This window comes from Sinocyclocheilus rhinocerous, unplaced genomic scaffold (genome assembly GCF_001515625.1).
Source record: "Sinocyclocheilus rhinocerous isolate Xijiao unplaced genomic scaffold, SAMN03320098_v1.1 scaffold609, whole genome shotgun sequence".
Lineage (NCBI taxonomy): Eukaryota > Metazoa > Chordata > Actinopteri > Cypriniformes > Cyprinidae > Sinocyclocheilus > Sinocyclocheilus rhinocerous.
In genome coordinates, this window is record NW_015664988.1 from 75,925 (window position 1) to 95,511 (window position 19,587).

Here is a 19,587-nt window from a genome sequence, read left to right on the forward strand (position 1 = left end):
ATCACAGCACACCTTGCTTTTTCAGACCGATGAGCTTTGTAAAAATCGAAGCGTTTCAGAAAGGTGGGGCATAGAGGAGAAACAATTATGTACAGTATGTGGAAAATAGTGTTTTTTTAACCTTAAACCGCATAAACACATTTCATTACACCAAATACACAAAATAATGTTCTTTTTAGCAGCATCATATGACCCCTTTAAAAAATGCTTCACCTGGAAAGATGTGTGCAAACATCTAATCGGCATCTTTTCAGGCAGTTTTGCATTCATTCTTAATAGATCATCTTAAAGATGTTTTCTATGTAATTTCACAGGATGTGGCGCTTGGGTGCCGGGCCTCCAGCAAACTCTCTCCCATGGAACGACCGATGGCTTGAGCAGAGCGCTTTGTAGCTATCAGTGCGAAGTCCGTCACTGCTGTCCAGGGATTGCAGGGGCTTAGCTTGAAAGACCTGCAGCACCGCCATCGCATGCCGCGTGGATGCCTCTTCGCCCGCAGAGGTGTAAGCCTTGTCAGTGAGGTGGCCTGTCAATCTGCAAGGCTTAGAAGGTAGGCTGAAGTCTGCGCCAAGCGTGGCCGAGGAAGGGCACAGATAAGCGGCGATGGTCTACTCAATGGGGGGCATGCGCACATAGCCGTGGGGCTCCGCCCCATTCACGTGGGAGAACATGGCTTGAGTGGAAGAGTGGATGTGCGCCGGCTGGGGTGCAGACTACGACTTCACCACCTGCTCGTGGACATCTGGGAGGAACGGGACCTTCCTCCTTGAGGCAGCCACATGGCAGTTTGACTGGAAGTACCAGGAATAAAGCTTACTCCTGGCAGTTTCCTCTGGAGCATCCCAGGTGAGGTTGAGCTCCTTAACAGCTGGTGAACTCATCCTGGGTGGCCAAGGATCTCGTCAGCGAAAAGGACTGGCGAAAGGGGAGGGCCCAGTAGCGGCTTGCTGGCGGCAGTGGGCCTCATCCCTGTAAGGAGACAAGTGATCCCCCGAGTCCTCAAAATGCATGCCAGCAGGCCCAGACAGGTGATGCAGTGCTCGTGCAGGTCCGGCGGATCGATGGGGCCCGCGCAAATTCGGCAGATAGCCATTGGATGCAGTGAAGAAGCTGTCTTATCTTCAGGTGCGTCTTCAACAGTGGCAGAGTGAGGAAGAAGATTCTGAGGCAATTGTCGCTCTTCTCAACGCATTATATACTGCCCGCAGGTTTGTTAGTATTTGCATGTAATTTGCATAATTAACGACAATTGTCCTGTTTATTGTACTGGCATTATCCTAAAAGGTTTCAGGATTTCAGAGAAGGGGAGGAGATCCCACTGCGATTAACCCATGGTTAATCTGTGGTTACCATGGTTTTAACTATATTAACCATGTACTTGTTTGTTTGTAGTAAAACCTTGGTTAATTTTCATAAGGGACATTCATGCAACTATGAACAGTGGCGGCTCGTGGGTTTTAAAATAGAGGAGGCACACTAATTGTATTGGTCTGGGATCCCTGCCGATTATTATTATTATAATTTGCTTAACCACTTTAAAATGGCTTTTTGGTTGCTTTTAGTCAGAAAACGTAAAGAAAACGACATACATACAGCAAGATAATATAATTTCACTTACCTGACCTATCACTTGAAGCAAACATCCATCCCTTCTTAAAAGTCAGTGTTAAAAGAGAGCTGGCTGTTGAGCCATTTAATTAAGCCGACTGCTGTAGCCTATATCCAGCTTAGGCCGTTTTCCCTAAATTTGTATATATACTGTTTGAATGATATCTTGGTAAATCTGTTGGCATTTCAGTTAATACTCTGATGTGAAAAAACTTGATGTCAGATCCTGTGGCGAGGGGGCTGCAGCTCCATTCCCCACATTTGCTCCTGTACAGCAGCAGTAGGGGACTGCTGTTAGCTCGGCAAAATGCCTCAAAGTCATCAACAAGATCCTTGTGCAAAATCACCATGTTAGTTATTAAATGACAAGATGGCACTAGAACACTTTATTGTGAAAAAGATTAATCTATCTATCTACATTTCATTTCACACCTATTTAGTAAATAGGTGGTGAAAATCCAAGTATGATTTCTTTTTCTTTTAAAGAAATTATAGAAATAATACTTTTATTTGGAAATAAACCTGAAAAAATTATACTCCGCTGTTTTCAACATAAATTATTTTTGAGCAGCAAATCAGAATATTAGAATGATTTCTGAAGGATCATGTGACTGGAGTAATGATGCATATTTCAAAATGTTACTGTTTTTGCTGTATTTTGGATCAAATAAATGCAGGCTTGGTGAGCAGAAGAGAATTCTTTAAAAACATTACAAATCTTACTGTTCAAAAACTTTTGACTGGTAATGTATGTTAGCCTATAGTTTAAAGTTAAAGATATTAATATTAATTAGGTGAGTCTGAGACGATTATTTGACAGTGATTTCTTGTTTGTATGAAGGCTAAATACAAATAAAAGGTGAAAATTAATTTGTGCTGTTTTTTTCCCCCTAAAATATTATATGGTTTTATATGAGGTGTCATGGGCTTGGCAAATTCATTTGTCATAAGTTTGTATGCACAGACATCTGTTGTGGGCGTTCTTGGCAGTTGTTACGAGGCTTTTAAAAATAGTGTTTACAGGTGCATCTCAATAAATTAGAATGTCGTGGAAAAGTTCATTTATTTCAGTAATTCAACTCAAATTGTGAAACTCGTGTATTAAATAAATTCAATGCACACAGACTGAAGTAGTTTAAGTCTTTGGTTCTTTTAATTGTGATGATTTTGGCTCACATTTAACAAAAACCCACCAATTCACTATCTCAACAAATTAGAATACTTCATAAGACCAATAAAAAAAAAACATTTTTAGTGAATTGTTGGAAAGCATTCCTTCTGGAAAGTATGTTCATTTACGTACATGTACTCAATACTTGGTAGGGGCTCCATTTGCTTTAATTACTGCCTCAATTCAGCGTGGCATGGAGGTGGTATGGAAGCCCAGGTTTCTTTGACAGTGGCCTTCAGCTCATCTGCATTTTTTGGTCTCTTGTTTCTCATTTTCCTCTTGACAATACCCCATAGATTCTCTATGGGGTTCAGGTCTGGTGAGTTTGCTGGCCAGTCAAGCACACCAACACCATGGTCATTTAACCAACTTTTGGTGCTTTTGGCAGTGTGGGCAGGTACCAAATCCTGCTGGAAAATGAAATCAACATCTTCAAAAAGCTGCTCAGCAGAAGGAAGCATGAAGTGCTCCAAAATGTCTTGGTAAACGGGTGCAGTGACGTTGGTTTTAAAAAAACACAATGGACCAACACCAGCAGATGACATTGCACCCCAAATCATCACAGACTGTGGAAACTTAACACTGGACTTCAAGCAACTTGGGCTATGAGCTTCTCCACCCTTCCTCCAGACTCTAGGACCTTGGTTTCCAAATGAAATACAAAACTTGCTCTCATCTGAAAAGAGGACTTTGGACCACTGGGCAACAGTACAGTTCTTCTCCTTAGCCCAGGTAAGACGCCTCTGACGTTGTCTGTGGTTCAGGAGTGGCTTAACAAGAGGAATACGACAACTGTAGCCAAATTCCTTGACACGTCTGTGTGTGGTGGCTCTTGATGCCTTGACCCCAGCCTCAGTCCATTCCTTGTGAAGTTCACTCAAATTCTTGAATCGATTTTGCTTGACAATCCTCATAAGGCTGCGGTTCTCTCGGTTGGTTGTGCATCTTTTTCCTTCCACTCAACTTTCTGTTAACATACTTGGATACAGCACTCTGTGAACAGCCAGCTTCTTTGACAATGAATGTTTGTGGCTTACCCTCCTTGTGAAGGGTGTCAATGATTGTCTTCTGGACAACTGTCAGATCAGCAGTCTTCCCCATGATTGTGTAGCCTAGTGAACCAAACTGAGAGACCATTTTGAAGGCTCAGGAAACCTTTGCAGGTGTTTTGAGTTGATTAGCTGATTGGCATGTCACCATATTCTAATTTGTTGAGATAGTGAATTGGTGAGTTTTTGTTAAATGTGAGCCAAAATCACCACAATTAAAAGAACCAAAGACTTAAACTACTTCAATCTGTGTGCATTGAATTTATTTAATACACGAGTTTCACAATTTGAGTTGAATTACTGAAATAAATATATATATATATATATATTGCGTTCTGCAAGTGAACAACACCTTGTGGTGCCATCCCAAAGAGGCACAAAATCTCTATCACGGACCTTTTCCTGGACTGTGCCCAGCTGGTGGAATGACCTCCCGATCTCAATTCGAATCCTCTTGACAATACCCCATAGATTCTCTATGGGGTTCAGGTCTGGTGAGTTTGCTGGCCAGTCAAGCACACCAACACCATGGTCATTTAACCAACTTTTGGTGCTTTTGGCAGTGTGGGCAGGTGCCAAATCCTGCTGGAAAATGAAATCAGCATTTTCAAAAAGCTGGTCAGCAGAAGGAAGCATGAAGTGCTCCAAAATTTCTTGGTAAACGGGTGCAGTGACGTTGGTTTTCAAAAAACACAATGGACCAACACCAGCAGATGACATTGCACCCCAAATCATCACAGACTGTGGAAACTTAACACTGGACTTCAAGCAACTTGGGCTATGAGCTTCTCCACCCTTCCTCCAGACTCTAGGACCTTGGTTTCCAAATGAAATACAAAACTTGCTCTCATCTGAAAAGAGGACTTTGGACCACTGGGCAGCAGTCCAGTTCTTCTTCTCCTTAGCCCAGGTAAGATGCCTCTGACGTTGTCTGTGGTTCAGGGGTGGCTTAACAAGAGGAATACGACAACTGTAGCCAAATTCCTTGACACGTCTGTGTGTGGTGGCTCTTGATGCCTTGACCCCAGCCTCAGTCCATTCCTTGTGAAGTTCACTCAAATTCTTGAATCGATTTTGCTTGACAATCCTCATAAGGCTGTGGTTCTCTCGGTTGGTTGTGCATCTTTTTCTTCCACACTTTTTCAACTTTCTGTTAACATGCTTGGATAGAGCACTCTGTGAACAGCCAGCTTCTTTGTCAATGAATGTTTGTGGCTTACCCTCCTTGTGAAGGGTGTCAATGATTGTCTTCTGGACAACTGTCAGATCAGCAGTCTCTTCCCCATGATTGTGTAGCCTAGTGAATCAAACTGAGAGACCATTTTGAAGGCTCAGGAAACCTTTGCAGGTGTTTTGAGTTGATTAGCTGATTGGCATGTCACCATATTCTAATTTGTTGAGATGGTGAATTGGTGGGTTTTTGTTAAATGTGAGCCAAAATCATCACAATTAAAAGAACCAAAGACTTAAACTACTTCAGTCTCTGTGCATTGAATTTATTTAATATACGAGTTGCACAATTGGAGTTGAATTACTGAAATAAATGAACTTTTCCACGACATTCTAATTAATTGAGATGCACCTGTATATCGATATCGGAATTATATCGTATCGACCGAAATTAAGAAATATATCGTGATATAAATTTTGGCCATATCGTCCAGCCCTAGCTTAGGGCACCCATTTGGCCAGCAGTGGCCCTGGCAGAAGGTCAACGACGATTCCATTTTAGAAGGAAACACAAAATGGCCAAGACTGCAGTTACTGGCTTTATACATGTGGGGACACTAAAAACTAATTCAAAGACCAAATGCAAGACAGACACCCAAGAAACACATTTATAAACGGTATAATTTAATTGTTTTCTCCATACAATACTCGTATGCTTCATAAATTGTTGTTAATATTCTTTTTAGATTATTGCTTTACAGTAAAATGCATTGGCTGGATACATTCATTGCTTGCAAGACAATACATTCAAGTTACACACCAACATCTTAAGTTGAAAATCATTAAATCTGTACCTCACAGAAGGTTTATGCCGATCCTCTCACAGTGCAGGAGGTCACTCGTGGAGCAGTTGCGCATGTATCTGTGCATGTGTGTTTAATAAACCAAGATCCCGCATGAGAAGTTCTCATAGCCTACTTTTGTGCATATTCACGCGTGACAGAGTCATTTGAAGCACTTTTCTTTAAGTTCTCACCCTCTTAAGAGGCATACAATGGAGAGTGCATACAAGTCTATTTATGTGAGAGTGCTATACAACTGGCAACAAAGACATCCCGTCTCAAGTGACCCGATGAAACATTAATCAAACTGCTCCGGAGGTCCGAAGTTTATAAAATACAATTAAATGGCAAAAAAATACTCCTCTTAGTTCAAATATAACGATAGCATTTACATCAAGCATGGCACAAAATATCAGCAACAAAGTCAACAGTGAAGGATAGTGTGCTTACAAATAGATTCAAATAAAGTAGGATATGAATGCCCTGGCAAAGAGATTTCCCAAAACAACCAACGAGAAACTAACAAAGAATAGAAATTGGCAGCAAATAATTAATTTAATGCTGAAAATAAAAAAATAAATAACTAGGCCATATAACGTGGGAACCAGCATAAGGTAGAAGCTTTCGAAGCTCTTCCAACAGTGTGCGTATGGTGTATCAATGTCATCTGAATAATGTAATCGTAAAGATCACCACTGAGAAACACCACAGAACAAAGAACGAAGGAAAAAGTATCACCACACGACACCACAGTCATTCCGCACAGCACATCGCCACAATAAACTAAAGTCGACATTCTACAGAATGGCAATTATGTGATGTGAGATTAGATGACAGAATCTGCATGCATGCGTTAAAGCGGTGGGCGACTTCAGCAGCTTTCACAAACATGGCTCATCTATGAAAATATAATCCCCGTACTCAGCCCTCACCGACTGAGATTGCATATATCATAAATAATGTGTACATCAAATACTGCAACACCTGTCTTTTTGCACAGACAACTGTGACACCACCTCCTAGCACTTAACAACGACAGGTTCTACGACTGACACAAAAGACACAAAGACACGTTCCTCTACGCTCAAGTTCAGATCTCCTGAGCCCACTATAGCAGCTGAGTGAACGGGGGTCCTGTAGCTGCCATTTATGGGTGAATCCCAGGAAACAAGTTCAGGTCATATTTTACCACAAAACAAAGAAATAAGATAAGAAAATACAGTCTATGAGGACCATTCAATTTTTTTTTTGTATTGTGACATCACGGCAAACGCATTTTCAACCTCCAACAACATTACCGTAATTTTCATTACTGCAATAAAAAAAAAATAAAAAAAACTCATTACCTTAACACACACACAAAAAAAAATGTCACCACAATGCAAAATAAAAATCTCATTACAATAATACAATCAAAACATTTCCTTTACCACGTAACAAAAATGTCATTCCTATTACTGAAATGCAAAATAAATAAAATAAAAAATCATTACCATAACACAAAAAAGCATTTAAATTACATCTAAATTATTTTAAGCATTTATAAATCTGAGTAATATTAATATGGTAATTTCTTTTAATTTATGCTAATTTAAATATATTTTATTACAGTGTGCACATCTTACAGTATCAAGTCCACATGTATTACAGCGAAGAGAATCCAGGGTTGAAAATGTGCTTAACTTTCAAGAAAATAAATGTTGCAATGCAGACAAATCTTAAAAGGTTCTAAAACTTAATTTCCTTGCACAATACAAATTATTTTTCTTCTGATTTTGGGATGAAATATGACCTGGGCACATTTTCTTGAGATTCATCCTTGTAGGGACATTGATGTGAGCTCACAAATCTTTTGCCCCGTTTTAAAAATGGCTTCTTTGTGTCAAATCATGCATTACAGACAAACGGTAATAAAGATCCAGAGAGGGAGGTTAGGTTGCATTGGAAATAAAGAAAAAGTGGCTGCTTCGGTCACGTATGTAAATTCACCCTCACCTCCCATCATCTGTAAGGAAGCACTGGTTCAGACAGGATCAGTGAGGTTATATTTACATAGAAACAAAAAAAAAGCATCGATTTGTAGCATGTTTGCAAAATCCAGGATCTTTGTTTGCGATATCATCAGTATGTGTATGAAATATCAAAGCAGCCACAGTTGTCAGTCTCACTGTCCATATTGCAAAACAAGCAAAGAGCGGTCCTGAGGGTCGTCTGCTCTGGTCTGAACGAGAGGTGAGGAGCAGCTTTTGATGTGTGCTTTACGATTGGTTCCATTCACTGGTTAAAGCAGGTCTGGAATAATAAAGGGGAAACCGAAACGTGTCTAATATTAGAGCTTCTGTTTCCGTGTGTCAGAAGCTGGTCCTCTCGCTGACCTCTCAGATGGGCACCAGCCGGAAGCTCTCAGCAGGAAATATATCGTCCAGCTCATGACGATTTCATAACAGCTCACCCCCTGCCGCATGATCCATACAGAAAATGCTTCACATCTGCTGTGCATCTTTTTTTCAAGTTTTCTTCTGTGTAACAAGCTGCGAGAATCACTTTCTTGCCTGAAGGCAGTCATTCCGTGCCACTTTCATCTTTTTATTGCGCCACATCAAGGACATACTTTCATTTTTCCATACCGGAGGAAATAAATTAATATGATATAGATGTTTTATGCCACATATAAAGTGCATTATGTTCATGTTCATATCATACGGTGTCTCAAGGGAAGACAGAAATTAGAAAATGTAGATTGCTAATGCATACAGGAATGAGCAGCATTCTTTGTCATTGCTATGTGTGTGCAGTTTGTGATGCAAGTGTACAGGTTTAATTTTTCTGCTCTGAACAAAACATTTACGGGCTGCATTGTGATTGTCCAAGGCTCAGAAGTGGAAGAATATCCAGTTATAAAGAGAGCTGCCAAGGAGAATTTCATTTCTTGGAATTGAAGGAGAAAGTTGCGAGTCAACAGTCTTCTGGGAAATGCAGTTCTTCCATCTGAGCCACAGTGGTGCGAATGTGCAGCGGTAGAGAGTGGTTTTCTTCAACAGTAGCAACTCAGTAGGGAGATTAAACAGAGGAAGCAGCAGAATCATTGGTGGTTTTGGTTGCAGGTTTATCCCGGAGGTATTTTGGTTCAAAGCCCATGGAAATCTTCTAGCCTAGACACCCTCTTGGCACATGGGCAGGTTGACAAAAGTGAAGACATTGTATTCGATCAAGATGGAAAAGCAGAGGAAGATGGCATACAGAATAAGCACGTACACGCCCAGCTTAAAGTCTAACCTCCACTTGTTCACATGGATCCCCAGCACCTGAAGGTGGACAAACAAAATTATTCGTAAACAGCCAGGGAAAGCAATCTTCTGTATGGACACCTAAACAATGTCATGCTGGAGCAGAAAAGAGCTCTTTCTTATAGCATTAAGTAGGAATGGAAAAAATGTCCTACCCCAGTTTATTGTGATCTTCATTTAAATATGGATTTTCCTAAATATGGATTCGAACCTAAGATCGATCATATTCTCTATACTTATATTCAGTGGCCGTTTAAAAATGTATTTGTAAAGAGCTTCCAATCCTGGAGACGCTGCTGTGTTCTACTCGGTCTACTCAATTGCATAGTTTGGACTAGAGGTCAACCAATATGTAAGGGATAATGCACGGCTAGCTGTGCATTAAACGATTTTAATGCACGACGTGGAGGCCAAGAACCTCCCGACGGTGTTCATGATGTTTGAAGCTCAATATTTAACCGGAAGGGTAAAAATGAGTTATTTTCGTCGGTTATGGCTCCTTAGATCTAGCATTCTGCCCACTTCAAATCAGACCGAAAGAGAGAGATGACAGTTGTGTGAATTGCCTGCATCTGTGCGTCTCTCTCTACAAACAATGAAGCCGTTTAGTTACTTCAAATACAGCGATTTTACCCCCTTCTTGCTGAGAAATATAATGTAGCGATCTAGTATCTAGGGTGTTTTATTAATAAAAGTCGCGGGGCAGTGCTGACAATAAGTTTCTCGGTGTGCGCAGTGATGTGTGTCTGTTTGTGTGCATCAATTAAAGCAGCGCATTAATATAGAACAGTGATTAAACTGACTTGGAACTACCTGTGCATTGAGAGAGAATGTATACTTTTAAATGTAAGCTAAATATAACTGAATCAACTCTATATACCCAGCTATAGAATTTTTGTAGAAGATTTGTCTTCAGTAGAATTAGAGCATCTAACTAAAACTAAAAAGGGGTGTCCACATATAATACATTTGACCATGCATTGTATTTCTAAAGTGAATTGTCCTTAACATATACTCACAGTTAAAGCCACCGAACCCAGCAGCAGAACAACGGAGTAAATCAGTCCTCTACTGTTGATTTTAATCTAAATAGGACACAAAAAAAAAAGGTAATTTTACGGTCTTTGTGGAATTGTGTGTGCGTGTATGTTTGAGGAGTGACAAAGACAGATACCACAGAGCCGTAGTTGACAGCCATTGTCTGGATGCCCCAGGGAACGCCGAGTCCAACCAGGATATCAAAGACGTTACTGCCAATCGTGTTAGAGACAGCCATGTCCCCCAGGCCTGAGCACACAGACACAAAGCCAAAGCTGGAAAGTCAGCTCAACATGGATGAAAGAAAAAACAAGACAATTAAACAAAGGAGAGCTTTACCTTGCCGTGCGACAATGAGACTCGCTATGCAGTCGGGAACACTGGTGCCCGCAGCCAGGAAAGTTATACCCATAATGACATCTGGGATTCCAAGTGTGTATCCAACAATTGTGACCTGCACACAGCAACCCACATGAATGAGCCTCAATGAAATGCTTATAGGAATAGTGATGTAACATGCCTGCAAGAAGAATGACCTAAAATATGTTAAAAATGCTAATAAATAGTGTTAAAACAAAGACTATTTCAAACTGGTGTCCAAGGACCTCAAGGGGCTGCAAGGGGTCTAAGAAAACTTGAGGAAAAAATAAAAAGATTTTTATAAAATTTACTACGGCAGTCACAGTTAAGATTTTAAATGTTGCATTAACACAATTCATTAATAATTATTAAATAAAGACATAAAAAATGCTTACATACACAAAGAAACTGAAACTTACCATCCACACCATGATGTAGGAGAAGATGGCTATCCACAGCGTAGAGAGAAAGAAGGACAGCATGAAGCAGCGCTCCCACCGTGGCTTTGCACAGTTGGGTATGGTAAAGTACAGCAACACCAAAATGGGCCAGGAAATGAAAAACTTCACTTTATCCATAGCACCCCCTACAGTCACACGGTACAGTAGGTCACCAATTAAGCCTCCACCAAAAAAGCTTCTCTTGACAGCATTCATTTTACCATCCAATCCTTGTATTTATAGTGACTTAGAAGTTTACTGGGTTGCAGTACAGCGCAAAACTCAGATGAAAGCACAGCTCACAAGAAAACACATGAGAAATGCCCATGCAATGCATAATAAGGCACTCTCAACACAGGTAGTGAATAATAAAAAGAGTTATAATCTCAACAAAAAAGATCTATAACAAAAGAGATCCTTTATCATGTGATTTTCTCACAATAGTTTACTCTAACTGAACAATGTTCTTACAGTACCAAGCACATTTACACACAAAAAAATAAAAATTCTGTGAATGTGATTTCACTGTTGGCAGAAATTATTACACGCATCACTGAAGACAAAAACAGATTAACATGGAAGTTCAACATTTCCTTTTTAAAAATATATAAATTCCATGACTTTTCCAGATCTAGAAATCCCAATTTTAAAATACCCTGACATTTCCAGTTTTTCTATCAGCACAGGGACCTTGTTGGTTAGGACACAGCATAAGAACTATGTGAATAGGTACAATATACTATGATTTCAGACGCCACCGATGTCACAACAGAGGTTGAAGAGCCAAAGTGTTAATGTGTGAGAAAGTGAAACCTCCTCACCAGGCAAGATGAAGGGAGATGACATCTCACTCTCCGGCTCCTCAGTAAGTTTGTCCTCCACTACGTTGCCATTTTCCATGGTGTCAGCTTTCTTATCAGCCACCAGCACCGCATCCACCCCATTGGCCGTCTTCTCCAGCTGCTGCTGCTGCATGTTTAAGGGGCACAGAGCAAAAACTGCTTCATAATTCACTCTTCACTGTCCATTTCCTCACAAACCCATGCTTTTAAATTAAGCTAATTTGAATTTGTCTCCAGTAGTATGATGCTTAGGTGTTAGAATTAACATGAAAGTGAGTAAACCCATTTCTGGGTATATTATCCCTTAAAATGTTATACTGACAAGACTCGACAAACTCTTTTCTTTCTTAACTAGCTGACATGTCTCCATCAAATTCCTCAGCAGTCTTTGTAGAAGGGGGTTTGAATTTCTAACACAATTCTTTGAACGCTAGCGTGTGGATATTTATAGAAAGTTATAAGTTTAATCAGCCTCACACCCAGAACTGGGCTACCTGATGTGAGAACTCCACAGTGCCAAGTTAGTCAACAAAGACCGGCCCATAAGCTCTTCTGAACTCTGGTTTATAATCCAGTCTCTGGGTTCCCAGTTTTAAATATGCTCTATTATAAACCGGATAGTGCAGACGTGGAATTCTGAATGGATGAGCCGCATTTGAAGAGCTTGTAAAATAGCTGAGCACATCTGCAACTCTAATCTGTTAAATTTAGCGTTCACAACCCATTTAACTTTTGTATTGTGACATTTTCCAAGCGAAAGATGATGTTCGAAAAAGGAACAAAACGTAAGATGGGGATTCAAATTGTATCCATCAGGAATTGAATGTATTGTGAACAGTTCTCTAGATAGTGTAGGTTGTGAAGGGAATGGAACTCAACGGGGTTCAAAACAACACCAAACTCAATTGACTTTCATTATATGGACCAAAAAAAAAATATATATATATTACTGTTCACTCAGCTGGTGTATTTTCTTACCTCATTGATGATAAGTCGGCTTGCCATGCGCAGACGTGTCTTGGGCCCAAAGTGGTTGGTGATCATGACCCTAAGGCCGGCCTCGGGGAACCGATAATGTGGAGGGCTTGAATTTATCATCTCGTCCACCATCACAACAGAGCCCCTAGTGTACTCTTTACTGGGCTTTACTGCAGACACGGAGGAAAAATTGTTTGTAAGTGCACCTATACATTGTACTCATGCTCAGTACACACAGCATGTACAGTATTTGTTCATAAAACACACAGTTTAACAACGTCGTTTGCACTGCGCTCTTGCGTTACTTGATCTTTTTATTTTGGTGCGTCAATCTGTTGAGTTACTTAGTATAGGAAATTATGATCCGCACTCACGAGAACAATCTTCTTTTTTCTTTTATTTTACATTCATTACAATGAATAATTGTAATAATAAAAAAGAAGACAGAATGAGACAGGAGCCAGGGCAGATTTAGTAAGGCTAAACAGACAGGCTTCAGCGGGGGGGGGTGACAGAGACCACCACGCAGCACAACAGTTAGAGCTGCACTACAGGACACCACGCTCTGAAACAGAAAGCGCACCGCAGTTATTCAGCAAGGAAGCAAAGTGTCAGCCTCTCATAAGAGATGTCAGATGGCTACGCTTTCAGTAAGTGCTGTTGGCGTAGGTTTTACAAACAGCAGAAATACAGATAGTAGAGTTTAATTAATTTAAAGAGAACAAAATCGGACTTTGTTGCAAGCAGCAGAGGGTTAGTCGCTAGCCCATGAGGAAGCCTGTCTAGTTACCCATACCTGGTCTGAGTAATGGCCATGATGGATCATCCCATAACGAATCATATTCATTACCATGCTCCATCTCGCACATGACCGTATTACCATTGGCGACTCCCTTGTCTTCCTTCCCCGAAAAGTAGTTCTGGATGCTAGTGTTAAACCTAAAAAAGAAAAAAAAAATGATTTAAACAAACTAAACACAAAATTGTGACATTTTTCTCAAGGTCAATTGTCTACTGTCAATTGTATAGTGATATAAGTTGGTCGACATGACAAATGACCAACTTGAACAAAATCTGTGTGAGGAAATCGTTTGCTCACCACACAAAGTTCCCAGTCGTGTGAAATCCTATTGAAATGACTGGATTTTGTCATGAAAATTTGCTGAACAGCGGTAACTGTAACCACACCTTAATTCAGCTCATTGAAGAAACATTTGGTTCTATGTTGACATTTTAACGAAATTTATTCGTTATTATACTGTAGTGAAACCAGCAAAAATTTCATATTCAATTCCAATTTCAATACCACACCAATAAGCATTTTGCGAACACAAAAACATAAATATTAATGCAAAAAATATTATTTAAAAATACTTAGCCTGAATGGTTTCATTTTAAAGAATCAGATGTTTAAATAAATGAGTATGCAAAATGAATGGGGACTCACTTCATGATGATAATGTAGCCAACATACATGACAATCAGTATCAGACTCTCCCACCTGCAGAGACAGAGGAGGAGGAAGACAATCAGGTGTCTGCCTTCAACCAATCAGAACAAAGTATACTCAGACAGAAGTTCACTTACCACAAAATCTTTTCATCATAAATAAACTGAAAAAAAAAAGTTCAGAGTCTGTGTAAATATTCATTGAGTGCCAGCAGATTTTCAGTGCATGTCTTTACTACATGCTACGTGTATAGAGATTATCAGTGACAACCCAGTATTTTTTCATGCATTTCCTTCACAGATATTAAAAGAGCAGCATGAAGATAATGGTTTTATATTTTAATATTTTTCAATCGTAATTTATTGCCGTGATAGCAAAGTTGAATTTTTTAGTATCAATACTCTAGTCTTCAGTGTCACATGATCCTTCAGAAATCGTTCTATATGCTAATTTGCTGCTCCAGTATAATTAAAACTTTTGCTGCTCAAATATTTTTTTATTTGCTACTCAAATATATGTTTTCATTTATTTGCTGCTCAAATAAAATTATTATCAGTTGAAAACAGCGTTTGTGTAAAAAAATTTTAATAGATGAATTTGATGGATTTTTTTGTAACATGTCAGTCTTTACTATCATTTTTTATTAATATAATGCATTCTTGTTAAATGAAATTAATTAAATAGTAAACAAAAAAAAAAATTACTGACTCCAAACATTTGAATGATAGTTTAGTTTTTTGGTCCTTAAAGGAGCCAAAACAGTAACAGTCACTGTCATTACATTTAAAACATCTGCATAAAAATTCTTCAAAATCCCTTTTGTGCTACACAACAAAAATAAAGCAGGTTTCAAACTATATGAAGTAAATAAATTACAATTGACAATGAGTAAATCGGCATTTTTTATTTCACACGCTGACATTCATCACAGCCAAGGGTACACTCAATTTAGTTATAGGAAAGAAAATTGCAGTATACAGTAGCCTCAGAGAGGCTATTCAGAGGTGCATCCAGTATGGAGCTGTGCTAGTGGGATGTTTCACTCTCTACACCTGGCATCCTTGGCTCTGGGTGGGTTGAACTAGGTTAGAGTAATGTGAATTTCTGCTTTCAAGTTAAACTAATAAATACTGTAAACAAACAAACAAATAAATCGTACACAGGCTTACTTCCCCTATAAAACCCCATCTGATGTGAAATTGCTCTTATGCTTTTCTTTTGTTCATATTTCAAAGTTAAAATAAAATGTGCTTGTATGGCTGTACAGACATATATGTCGCACGTGCTACAAAAAAACAGGTCTGTGCGATGAATAAATTTACCACTGTAGCACACGTGCGATACAATTTTGCATGTTCATAACACAGCCGCTTAATAGTGTGAAGTGATTTCGGTACATGGGCTTGTTAGGGTCATTTGCACTATAACACACGGTCTGTGTACTTAAATTGTAAATGCCTCACTGTAACTGTGATTTTTATGTATTTGACAAAGTGTGATGAGAAAAATCCTTTTCTGTGATGTTATGCCACAAATGCTGTTGATAGAGCTTAACTTCATATGGAACCCAGAACATTCCTTTAAATCTGGTTTATACACCTCCAAGGCCTTCTGTTAGTGCAATTTCACTAAACGCCAAAACCCCCACAAACACATGGCAGGGTAGGCCACATGTCAGTACATTCTGTCACGGCAGCCCTGTTTGTGACCTAGGCAGCCCTGTAGGTCAAATAATGTCAGGACCACACTAAAGCTCACAATATAAATCAACATCATGGCATAATCTATAGTCACCTTCCCCTCTAAAGCTAATGAGGTTTTTTTGACACTTTCAGGCCCTAGATATGGCCCGGGACCCTCCTTTAAACGTAAAACTGAGACTTTTCTGCCCATATTACTGTTCTTTAGAGCAGATACTGCTAACGAAAGCATCTGCTGTGTAAAAGCATCAAAAACTGCATAAAAATCTTCTGCCAACTCATTTTTCAATCTGAAGAGCTCATTAAAACACTCATGGCACGAATAGCTATTCCCGTTAAGAAGCGATCTGTTATAAATGACAGCAATTGTGGCGTGATGTTTTATCATCACAACCACCAGCATCATTTCCATGGCTGTTATCTGAAGGGTTGAGAAAAACGAAGAATACCAACAGGATTTATCCATCAAGCGGAAGAGAGTTGTTGGTGCCCCGATCACATTTCCCTTCCCACAGCTCGCACCCTCCCATAACACATGAGAAGGAGGAGAGGACAGCCTCAAGGTCATCTCCTGAGAGAGGCCACAGAGCACAAACGGACATACGGAGTGTCATCCACAGACTACCACACACTCAGAAACAATATACACATACACACACTAGTCTCAAAGAAGCCACATATAAGAACCGAACTGCTTGGCTCTACTGATTAGGTTCATTTCACTGGGGCAGATGGGAAAAAAAAGAAAAAAACATTTTTAAACCTGAAACATTTTTGCTAAAAGAAAGTGGCCTGTGACCACACGGCTTGTGATTGTTGCCAGATATTGCTAAGCAGTTGCTAGGGTATTCTGGATGGATTTGAAGCCATCAAGGTGGTCCCAAATCAAAGGATCTGTTCTCTTTCCTAGACATGGCTCAGGTCCCCCTCTCCTTCAGTGCAAGCCTAAATAACTTTTTTCAGCCATTATACGGTTTAGTCCACCAAAACTCATAGTATTTCTGATCATTAAAAAAAATAAAAGCACACCTTTTCTCAATAAGCCACATAATTTCAAGTATCATAAAATGTGTGGAACAAAACAATTACAATTTGAAAATGTTTCAACAATTTGTATTTATTTATTTGGACAATGAAACAGACAACTAAAGTAAATGGGGTCCAAAATACAGTTTTGTATTAATTTAATAAAAAAAATAAAAAAGAATACAGTTTTGGAATGACATAAGGTTGAGTAAATGATAACAGAATTTTAAGGGATACTCTCTCATTCATGTCAAAAAATATATATATTTTTTTTACATTCTGTGATCATTTTTGTCCATTCATTTACATTCATGCACTTAGCAGACACTTTTATCCAAAACAATTTACACTGCTTTCAAGATAAACTTTTTTCAGTTGTATTCCTTGGGAATCGAACCTATGACTTTGGGGTTGCTAGCACCATACTATATTCATTAAAAGTCCACGCAACCCAAACTTTCATACATCAAAAACTACAACAAGACACTGTATAAGTAATCCAAATAAGATGAACAAGTCTTTTGAAGAGGCACAGTCATTTTACATGATAAACGGATTTAATTTAGGCTTTCATTTATATATAAACATTAATCAGCAAACATAAAGCTAATCAAATAGCGTAAACATGGAAATGCAACCAAGTTTGCTAGACACGCGAGAACAAATTAGATTTATGAAAAACATGTTTATAAACATGAGTAAATATGATTACATTTTAGCCGATATGCATGATGAAAATTTTCTGCAGGACGGGACTTCATGTGGTATTCAGCAGGACCTACTGTTTGTTGACACTGGAAGTTGTTTTTCTCCAGGTTAATGCACTTGTGTGAGGCATCACAATCTCTTGCAGGTAAATCCATTAAAGTCCTTAGGAGCTCCGGCACACTGCATCAATTATTAATGACGTGACCATTAAAAACAAACTCTCTCTGCCTCTGTGGGCATCATGACAGTATTTTCAGGTGGAGGCTTTGTAGTTGTCTCCAAACAATTGGTGAACAACATACAATACAAGGATGTATGTATGTGCTTTGGGTTTGTATCTGCTGTATGAACAGCGTATAATCTGGGCTACTGTGGAGAAGCATCTCAGGCAGAGTGAGAGAGAAAGAGCTTTGTTGTGTCTAGCACAGATTCTGCAAGGGGTTCCCAAACTTTCGCATGGCACTGTATAACATGTGCACCTATAGGACTCATTGGTGATTGCTGGAATGGGCCAAGCTAGCCCTCCTGTGAAGGTAGTCTCGTTGCGAAAGCAATTTCATGTTTAACTGTGGGTTAGTGTGTGGTTCTTACCAGTAAATACAACCTAGAGCATAACATATGACTGATTGTCTGCTTGATTTACGAGCAGAATTACACTAGTCAAGGCATTGTAAGGATTTAAACGTCAATAAATAGTCACAAGTCTTTTATAGAATAAACTCGCGTAGTTCATAAACAGCAGCAATCCGGAAAGAGCTCCGTTAATACTAGGGATGTAACGGTATGAAAATTTCTTATCACGATTATAGTGACCAAAATGATCACGGTTATCAGTATTATCACGGTATTGTTAAAATGTGCTGGAAATGTTCAAAAAGTACTGACACACAAATAATTTCACCATGTTTTACATTTAAAATCAACAAACAACAAATAAAATGACTTTTTGTTTGTTAAAATGTGCTGGAAATGTTCAAAAAGTACTGACACTCATTTCACCAAGTTTTACATTTAAATTCAACAAATAAAATGAGTTTTTGTTTGCATAACTAAAACAATAACATTGCCAATGATGTCCGGATTTTAAATGACATTTTAAATGACAACAGTTTATCTAATAGCATGTTCAAATATCTAATGTAAATGTTCAAATAAAGCTTTGAAAAAGTTTCATAAATGGTAAACCTCACATTTCAGCTTTTAAATAAAGAAAAGCGTCAAGTCAAAATGATAATTGATTAATAAATGATTAAATGTATTTATCTGCTCCATAAATAATACTAGATACCTTAGTTTAAATGTGTAGAATCCACATAAGCTTGTTTTTCATCAACCGGTCAAAATTTACAGCAGGGCATGCTAATTCGGTCCATTTTTTGATCTTACACACCTATCACTTTTTAAGACTAAAACAAAAGATAGATTCATTGTTATTCTTAATTAAAAAGCATAACAACAATAAAACAGTAAGATACAATGACAAACTAGCTTATAAAACGTTTATTAACAAAAACGAATAAGACGAGGCATGGCATACACCACATGCTGTATTATATACCGACTAATAAATTACAGAACGTTTAGCAAACACTGAGGAATCAAATAAATAAAAAAGAGAGCCTCCATAGCATAACGTGAGGTAAACAGCAAAGATAACAAGCTTTTCAAAATGAAAAAAAGAAAAGTAAAACTAAACTTGCTGTCGGAGACAGTGCTTGCATGTTTTTGTCCCACAAGAATACCAACATGTTCACCTTTGGTTTAAGAAGCGGTCTTTTACTTTAATTTAGCATGAAACCCATCAATCGTTTAATCAATATTCGCGTCATTTTTGCTGCACGCAGCTTCACGCTCCTGACGCGGCGAGTATAAACCAGGCTCTACACTCGAAGCGCTGCGCAGCTCAAACGAGTAGCGC

The 19,587-nt window shown here is 38.9% G+C and overlaps 1 protein-coding gene and 1 pseudogene across 3 annotated transcripts; both read right to left on the reverse strand.

Moving 5' to 3' along the window:
- Window positions 1-1,958, reverse strand: part of LOC107730552 (UPF0317 protein C14orf159 homolog, mitochondrial-like) — a 30,510-nt pseudogene extending 28,552 nt beyond the window's left edge.
- Window positions 1,959-8,357: 6,399 nt separating this feature from the next.
- Window positions 8,358-14,469, reverse strand: LOC107730557 (sodium/potassium/calcium exchanger 4-like). Of its 3 annotated transcripts, none has more exons than XM_016541411.1 (10): window positions 14,373-14,469; window positions 14,233-14,286; window positions 13,582-13,724; window positions 12,786-12,955; window positions 11,787-11,934; window positions 10,945-11,111; window positions 10,505-10,619; window positions 10,302-10,414; window positions 10,147-10,212; window positions 8,358-9,145 (listed from the first exon to the last, which is right to left on the reverse strand). In XM_016541411.1, the coding sequence occupies exons 2-10, from the start codon at window positions 14,259-14,261 to the stop codon at window positions 8,993-8,995; spliced, it is 1,104 nt and encodes a 367-aa protein (XP_016396897.1). In that variant the 5' UTR covers window positions 14,262-14,286; window positions 14,373-14,469; the 3' UTR covers window positions 8,358-8,992. The 3 variants fall into 3 exon arrangements, with proteins under 3 accessions (XP_016396897.1, XP_016396899.1, XP_016396898.1); XM_016541413.1 differs by having other exon boundaries at window positions 13,666-13,724; window positions 14,373-14,465; XM_016541412.1 differs by having other exon boundaries at window positions 13,636-13,724; window positions 14,373-14,461.
- Window positions 14,470-19,587: the final 5,118 nt, after the last annotated feature.